This window comes from Talpa occidentalis, unplaced genomic scaffold (genome assembly GCF_014898055.3).
Source record: "Talpa occidentalis isolate TD23 unplaced genomic scaffold, MPIMG_talOcc4v2.1 talOcc4.7, whole genome shotgun sequence".
In the NCBI taxonomy this organism is placed as follows: Eukaryota; Metazoa; Chordata; class Mammalia; order Eulipotyphla; family Talpidae; genus Talpa; species Talpa occidentalis.
Window position 1 is genome coordinate 62,294,335 of NW_023605083.1, and position 27,512 is coordinate 62,321,846.

A 27,512-nucleotide genomic window follows, 5' to 3' on the forward strand; every position below is an offset into this window, starting at 1 on the left:
TTTGCCTGCATGTATTTACATTCCCACATAAATATGCCATGTTTCTATTTCTAGAGTGTTCTTGTGTGAAGAATAATACAGGGGGTTTGGGTTCATTTATCTAGTGCTCAACCGTGGCCCCATCCAGCTATAATTTTCAATCTGCTAATCATTCCAAATTCACTGAAATGGAATCAGTCTCTACAAAAGAACAGTGTCCTCAAGATGCCTATTGTCTCCATGCTCTGTGTCTCTCAAATCCCTTTAGGGAAAATTCAGAACAGCTGCAACAGCCTGGATTTACAAGAGTTCACTGGCTATTCACAGCTGATTTGATGATCTAGCCATCTAAAAATGACTAATCCAGTAAATCAACCATACAATGTATTTAATTTATTGTTGACAATGTTTAGCCAAATGTAAATATTTTGCATTCAAATAAATGAAATACATTCTTCAGAGTTTATTACCATGTGGCTGGGCTAAGGAGCCTATGGAAGGAGACTTGGAAACCAGCAATTGCCTAAGATTTGAACACTGAATTATAGTTTATTTAAGATTCTGGCATTCAAGTTGATCTCTTACTTACATCTCTTACCCTGAGCACCTACTATGGGCTCTGAAGGCAGGCAGTAGTGATACAGAAGACATTAGAAAGTCCCTGTCTGTTAGAATCACTAGTCAGATGAAGAGAAGCAAAGACAATAGTTGGGTGTGGTGCAAAGAGAGCCAAAAGAAGCAAGAAAGGTCTGAGAAATGAAGTAATATGGTATGTGAGGGAAACTATAACTAGTTCTAGCTTTTAGTTCGAAGGGTAAAGTGAGGTCAAATCACGCACTATGAATAGGCCATGCTAAGGAACTTGAAGTTTATTTTATGAAAAATTCATAATTAAAAAACAGTAAGCAGACTTGTACTCTATGTAACTCAAGTTCGTCTTTCTCTTCCTAGTATTAGGTTGAACCAGATGAAGCTACTATTTAAAGGACTGAAAATGATTAAATATCCCCACATGGTCTCATACTCTCAACTATCTCAGATGGTCAAACTAATACTTCCGAGAATTTGCAACTATATTTTTAGTTGTGTGTTTATTTGTTAAATGTCTGTCTCTATGACTGGATGTAGACTGCGGAGCCAGACAACTGGGTTCATATCCCAGCTCTACTAGCTGTGTCACCCCACACACGCTGTTCACACTCAGACATTTAGTTTCCTTGTCTCTAAAATGGAACATTACTCCAGGGATTTATTGTGAACATTAAATGAGAGGATATAGAATGATACTTGGAAAAATGCCTGGAATAAGTCCAATTTAACTAGTTTTATTATTATCAGCTATTATTGCTGCCATTATCACCACTGTCACCATCCTCACTGTTCAATGCCTGTTAAGGATGAAGGAAGAAGACAGCAACACCAGCTCTAGAACCAGAAGCAATGCCTTCTTCATATTAGACTCCACAGTTTTCAGTAAGATTTCATAGCTGAAGTTCAATAACTAATCCCAAAGAATATTTTTTCAACCATTGAAACCATGAGGAGTTAAAATTCCATACCTGATTTTAAGATTTGTTGTGGTCTGTATATATCCCCATGTAGGAGTCAGAAACACAGCAAGCAAAGAACTTGTACTACTTCACAGTTTATTTGGTTGCTGAACTGGATTTCTTTCACTGCAGTGCCTCTTTTCGACTGGACTACTAGACGGGTGATTTTATTAGTATTACAATCATGTTTCAACTTCTCTTTTCCTTGCAGGTTATTTTTAGCATTCATTTAATTTTGTCCAATATGGTTTCTGTGTTCAGTGCTATTATACGAGTGAGATGTATATGAACAGAGCGTCATTCTACTTTGGGCTATCTATTTATTATGTGTTCCTCACTGCTGTAAAACCACCAGCTGAAAGCACATGCTTACTTTGAAACCAACTCAAAGGAATTTTGAGCCATGGGACTTTAAAACCTGTCCACACATATTAAATATTGTCTTCTATCATCTGCGAATATTTTCTCAAATTGAACTCTTTGAAAAGTAATACTTGTTATTTCATTTCTAAGGAATATCTTCAGGCTTGCGTTCAAGTGAAGATGTTCATGATATGGAACAGATCCACATTTATTAAAATCGTTTTGAGTGTCCCGGGCTTGTCCAGGAAGCAGCTACTGACCATGGAGCTCATGTGCGGTATAGCCCTTGCCTTGCATGGGAATCCGGGAGGTCACGGTTTGAGCCCCAGAGCAGTGTGGGGACAGGGGTGGGAGGAGGAGGTAGAGAAGAAAAGGAGATCACTGTGCCATAGTGGTAATACACTTTCTTTTGAATTCTCATGAATTCTAAGTTTAGAATAAAGGACTCGTCTGGGAATCCGGAGACCTTTATTCAATTTCAGTCTGCCACAAATTTCCTGGAAGATCAGGGTGTAGAGTTCACTCATCTACCCAGTGAATGGTGAGAAATACCCTAACAGTTAGCTCTAGTATTTGACTTTTCTATGAAATTAATTAAAAATACTATTGATTGATTGATTGATTGAGGAAACATTGGTTTTCATGATTGTTTGTGACTGCAAAGTCTGTATTTTCCCCCTTCGGTGTTATTACCACACAGCGCCTATCACCAAGACACCCACAGTCCTCCTCTACAGTCCTTTGTGCTCCTTCCCCACCTTGCTCTTGCCCACCTGTATGGTCAGCTTTCCAGGGTTCGGTCTTGGTTTGACTTTATCTGACCCTTTGCTTGGTTTCTCTATATTCCACGTGTAAATGACACCATCCTGTATTCATCCATCTTCTTACTTGTTTTGCTCAGCATAATTTGCCTCAGCATATAACTCTTTCCCAGTCAAGGCAGACAACCCTGCCTTCTCTCACTCGGTATGCTTGATTTTCACTGGATATTCATCAGATCAAAAGGGTAATCCACCTTCAATAGGGGCAACACTTCCTGATGGTACCCACTGGCATTATAAATCTTCTTTACCATCCCCAGGGCACATTTTTCAGGCACTCTACCACTAGGAATTGGTCTGCCAGTTCCTATCCCAAGTGCTCTGAGTATATTCTCTCAATTAACCCATATGTGTGTTTGTATGTATGTTTGTATGTAGGTAAGTATATGTGTGTGTATACTTACATACACACAGTTATCAATGTACTTCTCCATAGACAGATATGTAATATTGAGCTCATTTTACAGGAGAAATTGAGAATTAGAAGAAATTAATCACTCAAAGACACATGGCTTGTAATTGGCAGAGGTTGACTTTGACCAATCCTTCTGGTGTTTTTAAAGATTTTGAGCTCTGGTCAGTGTCTGTGATGTCTCAAAAACAATGTCTACAAGACATTATTTTCAAAAACACAAAATAAGTGATGAAAAAAATCTTAGAAATAATATAGGACTTAGAGAATAGTGTCCTAAGTCCCTTCCTGAGTCCTGCTGATGACTGTAAATACCATCTTGAACAAAATGCTTCCAGTTCCCCAGACCTCAATTTCCTCTTATGGAATGAGGAGTTTAAAGCAGATAATCTCTAAGGTTTCTTCTGGCTCTAAAGAAGAATGATTTGGTTCTGCAAGGCATTATTTCTACAATGGGGATAAATACTCAGAATTCCAACTATTCAGAATGAAAAATAACATTCTCTACTGGAGCAATAATGTAGCTACTGTCTTGTCATCTTTCAGCTCTTGGAGTTTTCAATCTTAGTCTGGCCTTGCTGGAGGGTCTCCCTGAGTCCCTTCTCCTTAACAAGGGCCTTTTAATTCCATAGCATCGATTACTACTTGTGATTACAGATTGATTGGTGTGGCTAGATTATAAATTCCAAGAAGGCAGGGACCAAGTTTGTCTGCTCACCATTGAATACATAGCACAGGGCAAGCAGGAAAAGTTACCCAATGACTTTTGTTAACTAAATAATTTTTAAAAGGGGTGCAAGCTTTCCAGATGTGCAGTACAGTATAATTTAGAGCTGACGTACCGCTCCTTCTTTCCAAAAGAAGAGAGTCTGGTAATGAGTCTTTCATGCCACAGGAAGAATAGAATCAATTTCTTTTTTTCAGTTCCTAGCTTGCAGGAGAGGCCCATGATGAGTGCTGCCTCTTAACTACACACAGCCCCGGATCACATCTTGGAGTTCCAGTGTCACTTCTTCTGATCCCTTAGAAGCAAATCCTGCAGATGACACTAGCGACATTTATATCCATGCAACTCTATCTAATTTAAATGTTGCATGTAAGGAAGTATTCAGCTGAGGTTTACTAATTTATGAGACAGGATGGCTACACTAAGCACAAAAGGTTGTGCTTTGTGGTTTGGCTGGAATCAGCAGCAAAAATGCTCCTGTCCCTTCCACTGATGCTCTCCTGAAAGTCCACCAACCTCTGACATTTCACAGACTGCCATACCCTTCAGCGTGAAGAGGACAGCTAGCTGCAGCCACAGCTACTTGAGTAACTGAGAGCATTTGTGAATGCCCCCCTCCTGGAGCTTGTCCCCTGGGAGGCAAGATTATAGGCTACAGAGCATGGAGTCTGCAGCATGGTGCCGCTGAGGTGGCTGGGCAGCCACACGGCGTGGCTTCTTGGTGGGAAGCAGCACAGTCCAGGACCACACGGAAAGCAGACATGCTGACTACAGCATGGAGCAAAGAAAATGAGAGCTTCTGCCTGGGTCTGGTGGGCGATGGGGGGAGGAGGCAAGAGGGTGTGGTGGGGAGCGTGCCAAGCAGGGCTGTTGATGAAAGTGTGGGAAGATTCAAGGGGAGGCATCTTGCCAACTTGGAGGCAGTTGGGTTGATCCTCGCCCCTTTTTTTTTTCCTGCTTAAATGAGAAATCCTGCTGGGTGGAGTGGGAGCCAGGCCAAGAGAGGAGGGCCTTTGCTGGGTGAACATGGAGGTTCAGACCCAGGGAGGGTGTCTGCCAGGTGGGAGCAGGGCCAGGGGAGGGAAGAGCAGGGACGGGAAGGGAGGTAAGGGACAAGAAGAAGAAAAGAAACGAACATAAGAGGAAAGGTCCTTCCAGGAGAGGGAGAGGAGAGGCAGGGAAGGCAGGTCAGTATACGGGCCAGGGAGGGGCCCGCATTTGTGTTCACAGCAAGCCTGGCTCCCAAAAGTCAGAGTGAAATTATGTTTGCATGGCGCAGGCAGTGAAAGACCACCTGGTCCAGTATCAAATAAACATACTACTCCTACATTTTCCTGCTGGATGTCAATTTCCATGGGAATACATTTTTCCAAAAGAGCAACTCATGAAGGAGCAGCAGGTTAGTTTTCTCTAATGTTGTTTTTAAGGTAAAACAGAAAATATAAATTAAACATCACTATATATATATATATATATATATATATATACACACATATATATATGTATATACTACATCTATACAAGAATCCTAAGTTGTTCTTTTTTACCTTTCTAATAAAATATTAAAAATCCAAAGATAATCTTATAAGCAACTCTAAAGACGTAATATTACAAATGACAAATGTCAGTGAATTGAGAACGATTTTGAAGCAATGGTACTTTCTGAGTTTTTTGATGTCCCTTGGTGGGGATATGTGAAGAATCATCAAGTGCTGCAGTTTTGGGGATAATCCCTAAGTTACATGTGGCCTAAGGACCAGAATCCTACTGTCGTCAATCTCATTATGAGAATGAGGCATATTTTGACTTAAGTGCCTAGAGGACAGGTGTGGCTATTGATAGATTGGTTACAAATAAAAGACACCAAATCTTCCCGCTCCCATTTTTGAGCCCAGGCTTCAGAAGCCCTTGTGAACTTCCATTCTTCCCCCTTGGAGCTCTGCCACCACCACACAAACAAGCCTGGGTGGGCCTGACAGAGCATGAGAGGCCACAGAAAGGACAGCCTCCTAGTCCCAGACAAAACTGCTGCAGCTCAGACTCCAGCCAGCTGATCCCCAAACAGGTGAGAGAACCCAGAAGGGCAGCCCACCCAATTCAGAGCTGATGACAAATGCCTGGGTCCACATGTCTGAAACCGACAGAGCTCCCCAGCCAACTCATGAGCAATGTATACTCACTGCTTTCAGCCAATGAGATCTGGGATCGGTTGTTACCTAGCAACAGAAAACTCAGTTACACACGGATTGGAGACTCACCTGTGCATTCATACTGCAGGCCTTTTCCGTAGTACCCCTTTTCACAGATGCACTCGAATTGACCTGTGTGTGTCCCACATTTGCAGCTTGCCATCCGGTCACAGCAGTCTTTGCCGGCTGCACAGAGATACGCACAATGGGACATATCCTCTTGAATATAACTCCCAGAAGGCAGATCTGCCAATAACACATGACAGGATAATAAAAAATAAATTAGCAATTGAACACTACATTCTCTAGTTACTAAAACTTCATCACAAGCTGGAGAAAATATCTTTTCATATCCGTCTAATTCCCAGCTGCCCCCCAATCCCACCCAAATGGGAATGTGTATTATTTGCACTACTAGAAACTGGGGATTTGTCTCAGCCAGTTAAGTTATTTCAGTCTGGGAACTCATCAGAAGTTCTCGAGGCCATGTAGGGTCAGGCAGAAGTTAAGTACTGTAGAGAGGAATCGCCAGATGTAGCAGGAAGTAATGCAGTCGGTTCGAGAGATCACTCCTGGGCCGCCACACCGCAGTGTTCTGCTGCATCCATATGCAGTCAGGCAGCAGTAACTAGATTTCCAAAATCTTTGTTCAGATAAAAAAATAAAACCCTAACCTTGACTGCTGCCTAACAGCATTGCTTGTGAGCCACCAACTAAAGCATAAACACCATCACTTCTGGAGCTATTTGTTTAAAGATTTAACCACGCCTCTTGAATAATAGAAACAGGATCTGATTAGAGACTTAACATCATACCAGTTGGACAGTAGAGGTTGAATATGACTGATTCAGAATGGATGGCTTAGAATCAGGCAGCCAGTAAGTTCCATTTGCTGAAGTTTAAACATCTTAGCCTTAAGTCCAGGGTGAGGTCTATGGTACTAGGACCCATAGTAGGGACTGAGATGGATGAGTTTCAGCAAGACACATGCACTGAAATGGCATAGTTGGAAAGGAGACTGTTGATGGCCTCAGTTATGGAACATCTGACTCTGCATTAAGACTCTGAACCATAGATAGGGGTGAAGGAAAGGAAGACTTTGGTACCAAAGGAAAGAGACCCGTACAACCAGGTATCCTATGAAAACTCCATCCAATAGACTGTGGTGTGGTTAAAAGGCCTGCAACATAGGTACTCAGCTCTGAGATACTGAGACAGAGGGAGAACTTAAGGAACAAGCAAAAGCCAGCTATCAGGACTGGTACTTGGGCTTAGGTCTGGGAAAGAACTAAATAAACAAGGTATAGATGAAGAAAGCTATTATTCTGTAACCTATGTCTATTGAGAAGGGCCAGAAAAAAATGACCCATTTGATACCCAAGTAGATCGACTGAAATTGAAAACAGCTTCAGAGACAACAGAAGCCTGGAATGAAGCTCATTTCCTTTGTCTTGATCATGTTTTTTCAGTAAAGACCAGGTGTCTCCTTACCAAATCTGGAGCCACAGAGTATTAACACCCCAGATATTAGTTTATGGTAATAAAAGTGATGCTTTGCAAAATCCTGCAGTGATATAGTAACCAACACTCTTTCCTCAAAGTTCTGTCCCATTCAGTTTCCAGGACAACTTAAATTAGGGAATAAAAGTCCCAACCCTGCAAATCAGAGTTTGTAGGACTAGAAATTGATCTGCAATAGCATAGCTAATAACCATAATTTCATAATCCCATCTAGTCACACAGCTTCTCTGTCTTCCCACTCAACATATCACTTTCCCCTGAGAAAAAGGGAAATGAAGGAAGCTTCAGTAACTGAACTTCTACCATATGCTGAACAATATACTCAGTGAAATTTAAATATTTTATTTACTCCTGACAAAATTTCCATACCAAAAAAATGGCACATATTATAATAGCTCCATTTTCAAAGAAGGGGCAGCTGAAAATTACAGACGATAGACTGTCTAATGTAGTAATAGTGGACAGTTATTGACAGCTTATTTTAACAGACCCTCAGTAATTCTTCCATCACTTTATATGCATTAATCCATTCATTCCTTACAACAGTGAAGACGATACTATTCTTAGTCTCTAGCCTATTAAAAAGAAGTCCGCAGAGTACAAAAGTTAAATAATTTGTCAAAAGGCACTCAGCTAGTAGGTGACTAATTAGGATTTCCTGGTTGTATCCCTAACTAGCTGAGATCCTGCTCTAAACTATTGTCTTGGAACTTAAATAGGGCTGACACACTTATTAGGAACTTAACTAATTGCTTGAAACCTCCTGCTGATTTCCCCTTCAAATCAAATCTTTCACATGGCTGCCTGCAAGGACTGAGATGAATTTGCCACATGGCTTTGGTCTGAGGCTGGTTCTCCTGTCATCTCATCGATGCTAGGGATTGGCTCACTGAGACACATGCCACCACTATGCCTTAAAGTTATTCAGCTCACAACCTACAATTAAACACCCTTACAAAATGGTCTTTTAAAAAAACTCTAATGAATGACTTTCCTGATTGCCTTCCTTATCACGATCAACGTTCTTCAGCATTTATATACATTCCATATGCCCTCCAGCTAGATGCACACACATATTTATCTTCAAAGTGTCAGATCAAGAAGTGTGTGCTAAGTATTTATTGCTCTTGTATCTTCATGTGTATTTCTGGAAACCCTCTGGTGAGATTTGCTATGCACGTCTCTAATGTTTACTTCATGTTTCCAGATAAGTGTAAATGAGAACTAAGTCAAGATTTCCCACTCTGTGTGTGGCCTCAAAACACACCTAAATTCATTCCATTGATTCTCACATTCTAGGGGGGAGCCTATGGATATTTTTGCGAAAATATATCACAGCTGTTAAAAATCAAAAGTAAATAATCTCATTGCAAGGTGAGAGTGCCAGCTTTATTTACGAAGGTCACCACCTATTACAATATACAAAGGACACATGGGCATCATGCTCAGCAAATACCTCGTAGGATCTGCTGTCATCTTCCAGAGGGTTTGGGCAGTGAGGAGGAAATTCCACTTAGAAGCACCATGGAATGCCATGAGGCTCATTACCTTCATGCAATGCCCGGCGAGCTAAAGCCTCGAACTCTTCAAAACTGTGCAGCAGGTAGCAGTGCTCCTCCTTTGGGCTGGACGCCATGTCATTCAGTTCTCGAATGTTGCCTTGCCATATGCCAAAGGTGAAGATCTCTACTCCAAAATCTCGCAGCGATGCTGCAATGGGTCTGGGATCTCCCCCGTTAGAATATCCATCAGTAATGAGAAATATGACTTTTGTTGAGTTTTCTCTAGAATGACGAAGAATTTGCTGCAATGAAATAGGGAAAGTTGGCATGAATTTGTATTGTGTTAGCCAACCACAGGCTTCCTTTCATATTTAAAACAGTATTTATAAAATCCCCAGCACTTCACAAGAGTAAGGACTGGAAAGATGGTCAGTAAAACAGCAATACACACAGACCAGAGTCTCTGGTGGTCTCATGGAATCACAAAGCATCTCATAAGCATGTAAAATATAGCAGTAGCAGCAGCAGCACCAGCAATACAGCCATGCAGTTTGCTAATGCAAATAAACAAATATTTGTAGAATGAATTTTTATGAATATTTTCAATTATTGTTAAATTATTTTTATTGATTTTCAGGCTCTCAAAATATGAACCAAATTTGAGTCATCTGGATCTACTTCCAATCTGCTTCCACTGTCTGTCTGTGTGTGTGTATATATATATATATATATATATATATATATACTTATAAACCTACTTACCTACTTGGCTGAACCACCACATGATTATACTCCAGAAGTCTAACTAGAAGAAAATGGAATAGAATGTCTTTTCTAGAGTTAATAATGGTCAACCTGCTTCCTTTATTTGTTTTTCCACTGCTCCTCCAAAGGTATACATTCAATACTTCATCTTTTTTGGACCACCCAGCCTTAGCAGAAAATCAAATTGTTTTTGGTGGTATCCTCTTTTCATGAGAAAATACTTAATCTGTCACTTGGGCTTTATAATTTTAGGACCAGTAAGTTCTGCTTTATAACTCTGCTATCCCTTCTCTATAGACAGAAAAAAAGTAAAGCCTCTCAAAAAAAGGCATCTATTTATTGCTATTGATGCTTTGTAACATCAAACTGCAAAGATCTAAGAAAACCAGTGCAGAATCTGCTATTATAATTTAATATGCTATTGTTGATTTTCACTAGAAATGGGGAGGAGGCCCAGGTATATTTTCTGACAAGTTTTTAGAAAGAATTCAATATTTGGAGGGCAATACGAATAATGATTCAAGAAACAACTACATTTAGACAGTAGTCAGGAAGAGTAACAATTACAACCTGTTTTGTTAAAGTTGAAAGGAGATTATATAATTTAAAAAATAACGTTCAATTCACTTAGGGGAAGACCCAGCTATAAGATCCACATTCCCTCAGATTATAAGATTCATATTTACAAGAAGCATTCTTCATTTTTTAATGCTTGCAAATTAAAGATAAAAAGGTTACACCTAAATTTAAAGACAAATGACCAGTGTTCTGGAGAATATCTGGAAAGCCAGCACTTGAGAAAAGCTATTCAAACACTTCTCCCCCACTCCTTCTTAAAAAATCACTGAAATAGAGGAAAATAAATAGATTGGTTGGGACTGTTCTGAAGAGAAGCACAGAGGGCAGGTGGATGTAGACGAACATGTGAGATACTAAAAGAAACATTCCCCAAATAGACACACCAGGAGACCGCATTAATAGTCTCAACATTTTTGTCTCAAAGTTTAAAAGATGCCATCTTGGTGAATGACAGAAAGATTTAGGATGAATACTTGGTAAGTGCAAGATGTTTCCTCACTCCAGATGAGAAAATAATCTCTGAGGAGGGGAAGAGACAGAGTTTGAGGAAACGCGAGCTTTTAGATGTTGCTGTGAGGATCTATACCAGATGCCTCCCCCACACCACTGCAGTCACAGGAGAGATTACTGACATCCCTTTAGATAGAGCAACACGAGTCCTCATTCTAGCTAGACATTTGGGGTGGTAGCAAGTCCCATAGGAGTGCTCTTGGTCACAGTATAGTAGCACTATGTGGGTGTTAAGGGAGAAGGACCTGATGAGCTTCTGTATTCTTAGAGAGGCTCAGGAGAGTGTGTTGGTGAAGCTGCTGGTGGGCAGAGGAAGACAGAGGCCATGGTATGGACCATATGAGTCAAAAGTCAGATAGAGATGTGTTTCTTGCTGGCCCATTGATCTGAAAAATCCTGAAAGCCCAGGGAGAGACTGCTCCAAAGATGAGAAAGCTGATAACCCTCCATGCAGATGGCCAGTGAGGACCAAACACTGATGAGACAATGGAGACCTTCCCAAAGGATGGAGTGTTCTCATGCCAGAGCAAGAGGGAGAAGCTCAGCTATAGGGAGAAAGGGAAGAGGAAAGAATTCCTGAATGCAACTCAATTTTCAGAAGTAAAGTACTTGAGGAATTTCGGACTTAGAGTTTATTTGAAAGTACCTAGATGAGATTTTCTGTCATTGGGTGGTTTGGAGTCTCAACACAGAAATTATACCTTGCATTAGGAAAACAATTTAAAAAAAAGATTTATTTTATGCATACAAGAGCCGGGGTACAGGCCAGATGCGCGGGAGGGTGAGAGGACTCACCAGAGACAGAGTGGGGAACAGAACAGGCAGACTGATGAAATACACTGCTGAGGGGAGCAGTGGGCGAGACAGGAGAGGCCTGCTCGCCATGTGGGCTGCTCCGAGGCCGGCGGGGACCAAACCGGCACTGCAGAGGCTGCGGACAGCCTCACATTGCTGCGCTCAACCGCCTGCGCCACCAGGGAGGCCCAGGAAAACAATTTTTTTTTTAAATCTTAATCAACAGATAGTGAAATATTCTTTTACATACACTGTTTCTCTTCCTGATAGACACTCTTGATATCTTGGAATGTATGTAGAAAAAATCATTTGGAATCTTGCCATCCCTATCTTATTGACAGGAAGAAGCACAGGCTAGGGATGAAGGCCAGGATTGGGAGAAAAAATCACCTGAGTCTTTCTGCAACACAGCTCAGAGATATTTAGAGGCAAAATGCCAAGGAAAGCTTTAAACAGAAGCCTGATCTTCTCTCTAAAGGAACTTCCTTAAGGCAGGTATTTTTGTCTATTTTTTTTTTTTCAATTGCTTGATTCCCTAAGTCTAGAACAGTGGTACAAATGCAATAAATATTTTCTGGTAAAGATCAGCCCCTATTACAGCAATTGTTTCAGTTGCTCAGGTCAAAAGATTTGGAGCCATCCTGATCTTCCATCTCTTCCTGTAGATTGTGTTAGAAACTTTCCCTGTCTTACACCCATTAGAGCATTCTCATTTCTTTTATCTAATGCTTTGGTTTTTAAAATATTTAAATTCATATTTTTGTTTTTGGTGTGAGGAGAATACATTTACTTAGCCAATTTGATAAGAAATTTCCCCCAAGTGATTTATTGAGAGAGCTCTTCTTTCCCTGTCATAATCTCTTCATTCTGTTTGAATTACTTGCCTCACTAATTTGGCTATTATATCTTTATTATATTTTTTCTTACCTGGTAAAGAAAGTCTAACATTCGTTAGACTAATGAGAGCTTTAAGATGCTTGTGGTTAACTCCAAAAATTCTCTTTTCCAATTGAGCTTGAGAGTTTATCATTAAAAATGTTCTAAGTAATCACTTTATCCAGCAATACCACTTCTAGGAATCTATCCCAAAGATACACTGGCCAAAGTGGATAGAAAGAGAAAGGATCAAGAATCAGCCCCAGTCATAGTGATCAGCCCTTGAAAACTGATCACAGTCTCCAAATAGTATTTCCAACTAAAAGGAACCAGGAATTTGTAAGGAAATTATGGATTTCAGACCTAGGACAAGAAATAGACAATATGAGCTTGGGGCATTGTATCATGAGAAAAAGCAAAGAAGCTGTTCAAGGTTTTAAGGGTATGTCAAAGAGAAGCAGAAACCAGCCTTGGGCCAAATAAAGGATATATGCTGACATTTGCATTTAGTCCACACAGCAGGTAAAAAGCCCTACCTATAAACAAAGAATTGGGATGGACTGAAATATACACAGGTACACAACACACACACCTGTTTTTGTTTTTTTTTTTTTAAATTTTGTGGGACCCTCGCTGGTGGCCAGGGATCAAACTGGTGCTGCAGAGGCGGCGGCAGCCTCACAACCCAGCGCTCAACTGCTGCGCCACCAGGGGAGGCCCACATACCTCCTTTTTTTCTCTTAGTAGTATCTCTGGGGAAAGCTCCAATGATCTGTTAAGGATGGCACAAAGTGAGACATTTTATTTGTCTTTACAATTTTACATCAGTGTTCAAAGGGAACTCCTTGTTCTAGTGTAGCAAGTTGTTATTATGACCTCCTTGCTCTTTACTAAGTGAAAACTCTGAGTGTTCTACTCTGAATTCACAACCTAACCTCCAAGGACACTCCCCTAAACTTGTGTTTACTTTGATCCCTCTCTTCTATAAGACCATGGCAGTAAACTGTGAGACTTCTGATGGCAAGGAGAAGAGAAAAAAAAAAATGGTATTCAGAATGGAATTCCTGCCAGTGTCTGGCACAAAGAATATGTTCACATTTATTCAATGAGTGAATTAATGAATGAGGGGAGTAGATAAAGTCTATGATACTCTGTAGAGATACTTGAGTGAGTTGGTCTTTGAGTGATCAGTAGGAATGGACAGAAGTGTGTCTTGCATAGTTTTATACAAGAAAAGATGAAATTTTCTTGTTGTACCTTTACTGTCCTTCTGAAATGAACAAATAATATCTTGACTTAATTCTAGTCAATAACATTCCTTAATATCCAGGATAGGATTTAGCAGAGATTTCTGGCTGCCTCACTCAAGACACACAGCCCACTTTACGTTGCAATTCTCTTTAGTTCTTCTTGTAAGGAACTGATGGGTATTTACAGGAATCGTTATATCTGTTGGCAAGACAATATATTAAGCTTAAAATAGTAGAAGAAAAACAGGACTAGTAGTCCAAGCAAAGAATTACACAAGATCTGGTTTGGAATGTAGTTGAAAAGACAGAGGGGTGAATGATTTACTGAAAATTATTTATCCCTTTCCCTAAATCCTGGTGGTTCATTGTACTTAATAAAAACATAATAAATTCAATAAAAACATTTTTCATTCCAGAGATATAAAAAATAAATAGATCTGTGGTTATGTGTGTGGAATGTCAGAAGTCCAGCACTTGATTTTCTTTTTAGTGTCCCTGAAATAGTTTACATCATCTGCTATCCTTCATAAGGCATTTCAGAAATAGAATTTTTGGGTCCAGATTACTGAATGAGGCAAACCCTGTGCTGGCAAAGGGAAACTAAACATGGGCTTTGTATGGCAAAAGGTTATCACCATCTGGATTATATCAAGCCTCTGATTAGCTTGTATAAATAGCTGGCAGGAAAGTAAGCGCCCCTTGTCCAGCAAGAGTCATTAGAATGATAAAAATGCAGAGTTGTGTAACATTGTTCTAAACCCCGAGATCCATCACTATTACACAAGACTGCAACTCCCTCTCCCCAAGTCAGGCCACTGGGGAACTGTTCTGAAAAATGGCGTTGCAAAAAAAGCGAGGTCATGACAAATCTCACGTGGGGACAATATTTGCTCTTGGGCTCTATGAATTAAACGACGTGCAAATTACCCATTGCAGCCACCCTTGACTGAAGATACTAACATGGAAAGCTCCTAAGTGATCTTTTAAAGAATTTTTTGTTATCAACTAATTCCTGTTGTGACTCTAGCAGTTACTCTCTTCCAGGAAGCAGAAAGTGAGCAAATATGTCAGTGTTTCAACTTACTTTCCAGAAAACTCTTTTCCTTATTAGAAGTATTAAGTACAAAGGAGACACCACAATCTACTTAGGCTATTTTCTTCATTCTCTTAATTATAAAAGTTTACTGAACTTTGTCAAGTTAGTCAATATTTTTAATTTGCATTTAAAATACCACAGTTCAAAAAAATATTTATTGTTTTGTTTTTGAATACCATTTCTGGGAAAAGAAGTCATTTATCTGTTAGTTCATCATTTTCTGGACTTCACATATTTTATTCCTTTTTCACTTCTATCTCATCCATCCAACTTTGTTCTGAATTTGGTGGAAATGCCTTAAACTTTTTTCCACATCACCAGTTGGGTTTTACAGAGGATGCATTGCTTCCTTTTTACTTCTAATTAAGAATTAAGCCTGGCATTGCATTTAATTTCCTTGTTAAACTATTTATCTTACACAGTTCTCTATTCACTTCAGCTTCACAGCCAGTTTTATTTTCATTCAAGTCTGTTGTTTATCTCATTTCTCATCTTCATTTCCCTGCCTTATTTACTTATGTTAAGTGCACACAACAAGTGCTTTCTAGGATTAGTTCTGTTTTTCATAGTGAATTCTTCTACTTCACCTGTATCTTACATTCTATGTTTCATTTTGCAGAGCATTTTCAAAAAAGCCAAGCAGGGATTTTTTTCTTTTTTTCCTAGTCGGATGATTTGTACAAAACAATAAACAACTGGGTAAAACAAGTGTTAGAAACCATGGCTACAAAATATGTTATTATTAGTGGAAATGACAATAAATACATACAATAAAGTAGGAATATTATAAAGTATAATAAAAATAATAAACATAACTGATTATGCTTATGATTGGTAAACAGGGTTAAAAATAAACCCTGAGCTGAGTCTGAAAAGAGTGTAGGTAGCACTGTCCCAAAGAACTTTCTGTGATGACTGACAGGTTGTACAGGAGCCTCCAGCAATATATGGCTATTGAACACTTGAAATGAGGATACTGCAACTGAGGCACTGAATTTATCATTTAATTTAATTTTAATTTAACTAAAGTTAAAAAACCACATCTGACTAGTAGCTACCACAGCGGGCAGTGCAGGTTAAGACAGCTATATCTTTTCTCCAAGGGGAAAAACCACACACACACACACACACACACACACACAATTCCAGAGGAGGCCTATGAAAATATTCTGTAAAACCAGAGCTGCAAAATCAACCTGAAGATTTAGAAGGACTCATAATTTAATACTGAAATAGACACAATGGAATGGTGCTTGCATCACCAGCATTTAGAAGTCATGGTTTCTCTGAAAACAAGAACTGAAAGTCCAGAAAGAGAACAGGCTCAGATAAAAACAGAGCTTGTAGGAGAAGGATTTGATTAGGAAATAATTCAAGGAAACTCAAAATGCCATGAAAGACCTAGAAATCTGCATTGGTGATAGTGAAATTAAACTGCAGAAAATAGAAAGATAAAGAATTTCATTAAGATTACTAATTTAGGGGCCTCCCCGGTGGCGCAGCGGTTGAGCACTGGGTTGCGAAGCTGCCCGCAGCCTCTGCAGCACCGGTTCGATCCCCGGCTGCTCCCCGGCCACTGAAGGAGGGTCCCACATGGTGCGCAGACCTCTCCTGCCGCCCGCTGCTCCCCTCAGCAGTGTACTTCGGTCCTTCTGCCTGCTCTGCTCCCCACTCTGGCTCTGGTGAATTCTCTCACCCTCCCGCGCTTCTGACTGTACCCAGTGCTTGTATAAATAAATAAATAAATCTTTAAAAAAAAAATATTACTAATTTAATAAATTATAGAGCAATCATGTAATATCAATAATAATAATGAATAATCCCAAACATAATAATAATGAATAATCCCAAACATAACAATAATAATGAATAATCCCAAACATAAAAAGTAGGTACCAAATGTCAATGATTTTATTATACAAGCATTCACATGTGTGTTAATGTACATGTATGTAAGAGTGTGCATGCATATATGTGTGTGTTCATGTGTGAACATAACTGACATTATATATATCAAAATGCTGACTGCCTCCTAGTAGCATACTTAGGGGCTTTATTTATGCTATGTTATAGGTGTATATCATTTCTCCTTTTCTCTACTCCCTTGTAGAATGTCATGTGATCTCAGAATGTTGTATCTCAACAATGGACTAATGATCCCTATATTCAAGACTCAGCCTCCCAATGTGAAGGGCCGGTGGTCCAGTGGACCACTCTTCCTGAATATCATAGCACCACAGACCTCCTCTCAAATCAACATACCCTCAACCATGCACAAATAAGGGTTCCCTCCTCTAGTTTTCAAAATATATTAAATATGGTATCAATATCCCATTTTACACATCTGCAATCTAGGAGTAACCTGGCTTCCTTCTGATCCACCAACCCCAGTAACCATCTAGCCAGACAATTCACCTCTGACTTAGCAACATACTTCATAACGCAATTGACCATTCTTGGTTCACATACTTCTCTCTGGATTGTTGAAAAACAAAATTTGTCTTAAGCATCTCTAGGTCAAGGTGATCTTCTATCAAATTCATTGTCTTACCTGCCACCAGAGTTATCTTTTGGAAATGCTAAATCCAATTATGTCTTAAAACTTCCGTTATCTTCCCTCTGTCTATAAACTGAAGTCTACATTTCTTTACATGACATTTTAGGATCCCTTCCCAAGTGATACTTCTAGTCACATCCCTTATCCATCGCTGTCTACTGTATACTTCCTTCACCCACCTCTTACACCGTATGTTTGTTACAGCAGACAATTTGGGGATATGGGGATATTCCATGCTTTCCTAATGGCTGCTCAGCTGGGAAATTTGTAACAACCCTTTCTCATCTCCCAATATGTTTACCTCTACTTCTACCAGTTCTTCAAAACCCAGATCAAATTTCATTTCCTCTTTGAAAGTTTCCCAAACTTCTGATGTACAGAAAACATTAAATCCACTTCAATGTTACCACCACATCCCTTCATATTAACTTCATAATAATTATAGTTAGTGATTATATATCTGGCTATATTCCAAAGTAGACCGCAAGGTGCTCCATGGCAAGTATTGACTCATATTCTCATTCATTTGTTAATTAAAAATAACTATGAAATGAGTGGATAAAAGAATTAACAGGGCCTCCCCGGTGGTGCAGTGGTTGAGCACTGGGTTGCGAAGCTGCCCGCAACCACTGCAGCGCCGGTTCGATCCCCAACCACTGGGTGAGGGTCCCACATGGCGCGCAGACCTCTCCTGCCATGACCGCTGCTCCCCTCAGCAGTGTGTTTCGTCAGTCTGCCTGTTCTGTTCCCCACTCTGGCTCTGGTGAATTCTCTCACCCTCTCACGCTTCTGACTGTACCCAGTGCTTGTATAAATAAATAAGTAAATAAATCTTAAAAAAATAAAAGAATAAACAATTTTAATAATTTACTTAGTTTTCACTAGCCATAAGTCCAACATGTAGAATAAATGAATAAATTCTAGGCCAAATTTGATATTACAGTAAATCCTATCTTGCAATTGTAAAATGGAAAACTGGAATAAATGTTATATTTAAATTTATTTTACAAAGTCTGTATTGGGTCTTTATTATATACCACACACTGAGGTAGGGGTTTTTATTTAAAGTATTTAATGACACAACAGAAGTATCAATAAAAACAAACCAAAAGTAAAATGACAAAAGTATAATATCTATAGATAGTTATATTTAGTATGACTCATTATTTTAAGCATTTACTCAGATTTCATAGACTGAAATTCTAGAAAGAAAAAAAAATGTTGGCTCAAATGACCTTTAGGCTATTTATTACAGTCTAGCCAAATCGCAGACGAACCAGAGGGTCAAAAAGGAACTTAATCTCAGATTTATGGTTGTAGAGTTTTTCCACCCACATACATACTTTAGTTATTAAACGTAGATGCAAATCATTTTGAAATGGACCCAGAGGGGCAGTTCATCAAATTGGGAAATGGTATGCACAGCAGTTCATGAATAGCAGACTTAAAGTCAGACTATTAAAAAAAAAAAAAAAGAATGAAACACACAAAAGACAAAACAAATTTCTAATAATGCCAAACTCCACCATGCATTCTATAAACACACTAGGGAAGGAAAATATGGATAGCAAAAAGGAAAGTCATCAGAATCCAAAAGAAAACAAGAGGGCTAAATGACTTATCACTCAAGCAACTTGCTAGTTTACCACGTGATAATAAAATAAAATTGAACTCTGTTGTTATTTTTGTTACCAATAAATCTGCAAAGTGATTTCATGGCATGTTAACAATGCCTACCATAATACCACCGAGTAACCGTTAGCCTATAATGTCAAAGATATTATAGAATTTATTCATGTATCACATGAGGTCAAAATAGAAAGATAAACTCAAATGATAATTGGACATCAGTTTATGATTTTACAAATAACTGTTAACTGTTTTGTTCTGTATTTTAGTTTGTATAAATGACCACATCGATTACCATTACGGAACAAAAGGCCCTGCGTTTAACATCTTAAAACAACTGAAATTAAATTCCAAATAATTTAGGGCTCAGTTTGCATATACTTCACCATCATATATTTAAATTACAATTAGTCACTACAGTAATATTTACACACATCATTCAAAGGTGTTGACTTATTTTTACTTTTTAATCGAAATATAATTTTTCTCAATATTAAACTTTTTAATAACTGGAAAACTTAACTATGTAATGTCTGTCAAATACTGAGCTCATTGCTTTTCCTTCATTTTCTTTTTTGAATTAAAAAAATGATGTTAATGGAGGTAATGTTAGTTTACCATATATGTTTTAGGAGTATAGGTTCACAATGCTAAAAATAAATGTATGTTATTACACCATGCCCACCACGAAAGCACCAATAATCCTCCACCATAATCCACTGGGTCCCCACCCCTCCTTTTTATTAAAGTAACATTGGTTTACAACATTGTATAGATCTCACGTATATATCATTATAAACCAACATCTGTATATACTATGTTATGTTCTCCATGAAAGGTCTCATTTCTATCTTTCATCATATACATATTACTGAATCAAACTGCCAAGGGCCAACAATGTAAAACTAAAATTATTTTGAGCTAATATAGTCTTCGGTGTTTTAAACAAGTCTTATAACTTAATTACATATTTGCACTTAGAACAGTGACAGAATTGTTAAAATATGCTTTGGATACATAAATGAACCTAGTTAATTACCCAAGGTACTTGAAGAAAGAAATGTCTGCTCAAGAACTCTCAAGTTACAGTGAATACCACTGGCCAGGTCCTGTGAAGAGCTCAAGTGAAATAAGATGAGCTCTCTGTCCTCAATGAGCAAGGGAGAAAGTCGGGCATCCCCTAGACAGTGCCAGGAAGGAGTCATGTACTATGTTCACCTATAATTTATGTATCTAATTAAATATTTCCCTACAGTATTTCCTCACACTTTGGGACAATATCGAGCAGATGAAAACAGATTACTCTGCAAAATTCCTGGGAAGAATTTTCAGGGACTTCATGCTGCCTACCAAATCCTCATGTTAGGTCTTATTCCTTGAAGAGATAAAGATTCATGAGTAGATAGTTTATTTGGCAGAGAAAGAAGAAATGTTTAAAAAGAGAAAAAGTGAAAGGAAATAAAGAAAAAGTCAGTGGTATTTTGTGTGTTTGTGGTCCACTGTTGCTGATCCATGTGTTTGTTCTTTGAGGAAATTTTTTTTTGCGTGTGTGATCCTACTTTCAGTAGTCACCAAACAACTTCTTTCTACTGGATTTGTCTTGCTTTATGGGCAATGAAGCGGCTCAAGTCCAGTTATTTTCCATTGTTCTCCTCCTCCATGGAAAAGTCACACATCCAAATGTTGGAGTGAGGACTGTCCCTTGAACCACCCTCTACCCCAGCTTTCTACCTGTAACAGTAACTAGTGTCTATGCCTTCCCCTCCTCATCTCCCCACGTCCAACTGCCAGCATCTGTTTCTCCTTGAGGATTCCCTCTGGTGTCTGGAGACCATTCTTGCCACAAGTTGAAGAGAATGACAGAGAATTAATGCCCTCCAGGAAACAACCCTCCACAGAGACTAATGAGAGTAGGCCTATAAATGCCCCAGATCCCTCTTAGTCATGAGAATTCAGGCTTGAATTTTACATGCTTCCCAGAGCTCGCCAGTGGGATTAGGCACCCATTACCTTTGTTACCTGTTCTGTTGCTGCTCACCTTCCTGACCAACATCCCCACTCTCCTATCAATGTCAACTAGGATCACCTCCCAAATAAACTCTCAGGTTCTGCTTGTGGGAGACCCCAAACTGAGACATTAGCTGTGTGTCTCCGTCCTTCTCAATGAAACAGGCACAGAGGAATCTCAAAGTTCCTGCGCAAGTCAATTTCTAAGCAGTATATAGAATGCTGTTTCCCCTGCGCTTAGCGGCTGGAAGGGAAGCACTCCCTGAGGGACATGAGAGATGTGCCTGCTAAGTATTCACTCTGCCCTTCCCTGAAGTTCCAAGTGCCTGCTCTGTTTCCCTGTCTCTATTTTTCTCAGTTGTCTGGGGACATGAACTAGAGCTGGGTGCTGGGCAGGAGGTGGGGAGACTGATTTTTCTCATTGCAGTAACTGTGAACTCTGAGGGAATCCATCATTCTCAATCGCTAGAAAACTCCAACAGTAACTGCTTGAATTCATTACTTGGGGAGCAACACTGAAAAGCTTAGCACACATATTTTGAAGGAGACGTGGCTAAAGAGAGAGAAATTTTGGCTAGAAACATACTATGAAGAACAAAAACTGCCTAATTACTGCTCGAATTGATTTCACATTCATCTGGAAAGGCAAAGCTTATAAAATAGGATTAAAATAAGTATTTATTTGCAGACACAACTTTATTGGTATACGTCAAAATGAGGGAGTCAAGTTGAAAGAGATGCCATTATCAAAAGACACTGTCAAGCCACATCTGAATGTGTCTGAAGCCTCTTCACCAACCCCAGCTGGCAAGCAGACTGCCTTTGACTGTGCAGGACAAAAATCACCATAAAAATAAAGCTTGTGAGCTGGAGAAGGAGAATTCATTGCAGGACCTGAGTCCTTTGATGAAGTGATTTCATTTGCATATGATAGCATCGGTGCATTACAGAATATCCCTCAGTCCTGAGAAAGTTCTGTGATGAGAATTACCAAAGGGAGACTGATAAGGAAGACTGATAGAGCAGAGGGTGGGTGACCCTCTCCATGTGTGATGAGCCAAATGGGGGCCACGTTCTCCTGACCTCTGAGCAAGATGAAACGAGTCCATTATTTCTACCATCTGCAGCCTCAACACCCTGCTCTATGTTAATACCCACAGGTTGCCAAGCAGTAACATACCATGTGTAGGCAGATTTTCATGTGAATCTGGATTTTCAATATCCAGAGGGATAGCAGGAGAGGGGAGAGAGAGCGCTACTAGGAAAGGGTGGCAGGCTCACTGCTTTCAATGCAGCACAATTTTCCAATCTGGCTGGACTTGGCACTGGGCAACAAAAGATTAGAACTGTTTCATTACAATTTCCTGATAATGAGCTAAAGCATCATTTTCTCTTAAAGCAAAGCTGTGCTGTGGGGCAGAGTGGAAACTTCTTAGGAAAATTTAAACAGGAGCTGAGATTTTTAGATTTTTAGATTTGACCACTTCAAGCTATGCCTCCAGATGCCCCAAATATATGTCTTTGATCACCTGTACTTAGGTAAATAACATTTTACCTCTTAGTAAGTAATATATCATTATTTTTTCCAAATGCAGGAGGAATGGCTATATTTGCATAGACAGACTATAAATACTGTCACTAGAAAATTTTAATTCCAGCTTTTTTCTGAGTGCATATGTTTTATAAAATTGGATTTAAATACACAGCTTTATATACTGGTGGAACACACACACACACTGAGAGAGAATTTAGCCCATTTATATGATATTTGACCAATTTACTATGTTATTGAATTATCTTTAAAATATGATTTTATTGGCTAAACTACATCTCAGGATAGATTTTTTTTTATTAAAGTTGGAATTTGGTATTTGCTTCTTAAAGATTCTATGTGAAGGTTAACAATGAGAATTACCCTTTGGTCTCCCTAACACTCCATTTCTCACTCCTTCCTTGGGAAGAAGAGCTTCCTTGGCCCCACTTGCTCCCCCACTCTTTGGTCTTTGGTGATCAGGAAGGGGCTTGGCTAAGTTTTACAGGAAGAGGCTCTATATGCCCAACACTGGCTGACCCCGGGGAGGCAAGTCATCCAAACAGTATCGGGGAGCTGTACACCTAAGTCACATTCTCCATTACCAGGAGACGAGGACTGTTGGACTCTACCTGTCAGCTCTGTTGTATTATAATTCCTTGATTAAGAACTCAGGAGAGATGAAGGTGTAATTGATTGAGCCCACCAAATCAGAGGCACATTACTGCTGAAAGTTTTCTATTTCAAGTAATGTGAGGATGAATACCCTTTTACAGGAATCTTTGTACGTATCTAGAGGTTTCTTTTTATGAAATTTTCTGATTGATAATTACTCAGTCGTAAGTTTTACTCTTTTAAGACTCTGAAAACATACTGACAAATTTACCACATTGCTCTGGAAACCCACTGCCAATGTTTTAAATATTTAGATGTATTGTGAATGTTCTATATTAAGACAAAAGAGCCTATTAAGAGGAAGATCTTGAAAACATAAGAAAGAAGGAAGAAATCCTTGCTGCAATTTCTACTCTGGCTGAGGGAAGAGATCCTTACCCTAGCATGTAAGACTAAATATAGAAGTACTATACATTTATAAGTGGGGTTAGTGAAAATCTGGGCTACTCCACATCACAGAAAGTTAGAAGTGGATTACTTTAAGCACATACACATATATTTTAAATATCATCTTTGAAAAAGTTAAGTTATATTTTACATCAGCAGCCAGTATATTCTATAGTCAGGTGCTGTAGATGAGTAATAAACAAGGGTATTGGAAGCATTTTGGCAGGAATTAAGAATATATTGTGGGCCTTCCTAGTGGTGCAAGGGGGTAAGCACAGCACTATGAAGCAATCCTCAGCCTCTGAAGCACGAGTTCGATCCCTGGCTGGCCAGGGAGCAACCTACATGGCGCAGCAGACCTCTCCTGTCTTGCCCGCTGCTCCTCCCAGAAGTGTATTTCAGTCAATCTGCCTGTTCTGTTCCCCACTCTGTCTCTGGTGGATCCTCCCACCTCCCACATCTCTGACCTGTGCTCCAGCTCTTATATGCATAAATAAATAAATCTTTTTTTTTAAAAAAAGAGAATATATTGAAGGTCTCCCTAGTGGCCTGGGGGTTAAATCTCAGTGTTATCACCACTATGGCCTGAGTTCAATTTCTGACCACGGAGCTAACCCACATATGGTGCAGAAGACCTCTCCTGTGTCGCCTGCTGCTCCCCTCAGCAGTGTATTTCAGTAAAGACCAAGTGCTCCCCACTCTGTCTCTGGTGAATCTTCTCCCCCTCCACCACACCTCTGACCTACACCCCAGTTCTACCCAAAAATAAAAAAAAGAAAATATTGCATCAAACTCATGTACGTCAAAATATATTTAATATAAACCCTAGCAATAAATTACAACTTGAAAAATATCCAACTTGTATTTTATTAAGTAAATGACTAAGTAAATTTACTAAATTAACTTTAGTTAGTAAATCTCAATCATGTAATTAGTTCTGTTAAGAACTTTATTTAAAATGTTTTTATTAATCTTTTAGAAAGCTATTTTGTCCTTGCTTTTGAATTACATCTATTCATATGACACAAGGCAGCGACCACTATTTCAACACACAGAGCAAACTGAATCTATTCTCAAGTTTATAGCTTTTTACATTTATAACTTGATAGAAACACATGCTCTGAATTCAAAAAAGTTGTATTGCTTAACTCTTACTTGCTTAACAAATAAAAGAGCAACTGTTTGGAGGAATTTATCAGAAAGATAACAAAGGAGAAAAATGCTTTAACATTTTTTTCATAAAGATTGATTTAAAAAAATGTACCAACTAATGTGTTACAAATTTAACTTTCTATCATTCATGTCAAGTGAAATACTATATAAACATTCATATGTTACAATAATTCTCAGCTTCTCCTACCCACAATTGGTCTCCAGACCAGAGCAGGTTACTGTGTATAAGCAGACTCTGCCAGAAATCCATTCTTCATATAGCCTGGGGAGATTTAGAGAACAGTCTTAAAAATCTATGGGAAAGGCAGAGATAATACAAAACAGGAAATTCCTTTTAATATAGAGGTCTCTTAACCTGACAGCTTACTTTACTAAAGCCAAAGGAGAACCGTGCTTTCCTAAGAACGGTTCATTTGGGTTTACCAAATTAAGAGTAAAATGCTAATTTTGTTTCATAGTATGCTCTGGGAAACTAATGTAGGAAGTTAAAAGAGGTAGAGTCCAATATAAGGAATAAGGTGTTTTTTGTTTTTTTTTTATTTAAGGAAAGCCTGACTTCCTTCTTGAGCTGGGTCAGGGCAATGGCATTTGAAGATGAAATGGAGTGGGTTTCCAGACACACACTTTTCTTGATACAACAATATGGCAAAGACCACTCAGCATCAATCCTCTCACTCCGCTTCAGTAATAAAGCTCCATGAAACTCAGAGTAGTCATGAAACCAAGTTTCCCCAATGAGATACATGTGCAAGTCTCACGTAAATCACCACAGTCTCCTTTAAAGAGATGTGACTATCTGCCCTTTCCTCCTTCCTGGGATCTGGAATAAGCCCTTGATGGTAGGAGCCCCAACAGCTATCTTATGCCATGAGGTGACCTTAAGTTGGTGCACAGAAAAAATAGACACTGTACAACTGCCCTATTAACTCAGAATTTTCTGCTCAAGACAATTAGAGAGAAAAATAAATGTTTATCATGTTTAAGCCAGTGCTGCCTTAGATTATTCTATAACATCCAATCAACCCTAATCCTGGCTAATTCTTTGTGATTAAAAGGAAGCACAGAAGACACATTATATTAAGGTCTGCCAATGATCAGTTCATAGTAGGCCGGGATTAGCAAGTAAAGAAAAATTAAACTAGTGAATAAAATATATGCAAAGGCTAAATTAAGAATAAGTTTGAATTCTACGGTTCAGAATTATATCTGCCCTCTCTTCAAATGAAGAATTTTAGTCCTAATTTTACCTGGAAAACATATAAGATCTGGTTCTTTTGTATACATTGAAGATTCAAACATTCTGACATCCCAATGGAATTACTAAGGAAGTTCCTATATAAGACCAAGGCAATATGAGAATTGTTTAAAAATTAAAGAAGGGCAGAAAAGGGTACATTTCCAGGGGTATTGAAAAGGACTCAGCATCTAGAACAGTGAGCAATTCTTGACATCTAAAGCATGCTCTAAGTTTGGAACAGCTGGATTCACTGCAGAGTACATGATTTCCCCTATAGGAAGAAAAGGAGAAACCAAACTTGCCTTATCCCTTAGCATCTGTATCATAAAAAAAGGTGATTATGGAGCTGGTGTACAAAAACACACAGTATGTGGGTTCCTATGAGCTGCTGCTAGCTGGCCACTCATGGGCAACTGTGATCTATTTGCTATCTACAAATCACAGCAGAGAACTCCTTGACTACCTATAGAGTACAGCCCGTATCGCAGGCCTGGGACGCCTAAGCTGTTCTTGACCTAATTACATGACTATCTCCATGGTGTTCACAGGATAACTCTGCCTGTGATAACACAAATGTAACTTGACGTATGATCACAATGTCACCTTCCCTGTCCCTTGTGAAACTTTGTCCCCCATTCCTATCCCACCCTCCAGATTTATTCCTCATACCACTGTCACATGATCAGCTTTTACTAGCCTATATGCTTTCAATCAATGGCACAAGAACTTTTGCTCCAGTAGCAGAGTCTTGCCTTGCACACCTGCTCCACATCTTTTGTGTCCCTCATTGCATTCCTGCTGCAAAGTGGCAACAAAGTTCCACTCGCAACAACAGTGGTCCTAATTTAATTCATTAGGGTATTAATCTAGTGGCAGCATACACATGTCCAGGTTTTATTAGAAAACTTAAAAGCAAATACTTTCTTCGCATGAGGCTAAGAGAGCAGATTACCTTCCAAGCAAAGGTATGCTTGTATACCAGTGTGGACAGATAATGAAGATGTTCCTTTCCTGAAGCTAGGAAGGAAGCTTCCTATTTATTCCTCTGGCAGCTAAAGCTCAGATTTTTGGCAAGACAGCACATTCCCCACCAGAGGATCATATTTCTGGAATTCTGGGACAATGAAGAAAGCAGATTTTTTTTTCAAAGGAAGCTTCATGCTATGTTTGCTTAACAGATATTTAGTCAAAGTGAAGTGAGAGTGAGGGGCTCTGATTTGATTTTGATGATGGGAAAGACTTAGGAGATCATCTTGCATTCACAGTGGAGCCAATCCCAAACACACAGTTTAGGAAAGGCGATTTACAAATAACGACAGGGAGAAAACCCAAAGAGAAAGGTCATTATGAAATAATCATTCCCTGGAAAGGAAAAACTGAA

At 39.1% G+C, this 27,512-nt stretch overlaps 1 protein-coding gene across 1 annotated transcript in view; it reads right to left on the reverse strand.

Annotated features, from left to right (window-relative positions):
• Nucleotides 1-27,512, reverse strand: part of SVEP1 (sushi, von Willebrand factor type A, EGF and pentraxin domain containing 1) — a 167,201-nt gene that overhangs the window by 134,708 nt on the left and 4,981 nt on the right. The window contains exons 2-3 of the mRNA XM_037491628.2: nt 9,111-9,366; nt 6,111-6,287 (exon numbers count right to left, since the gene is read on the reverse strand). Coding sequence (XP_037347525.1) covers nt 6,111-6,287; nt 9,111-9,366 — 433 coding nt within the window. The remainder of the gene's footprint in view (nt 1-6,110; nt 6,288-9,110; nt 9,367-27,512) is intronic.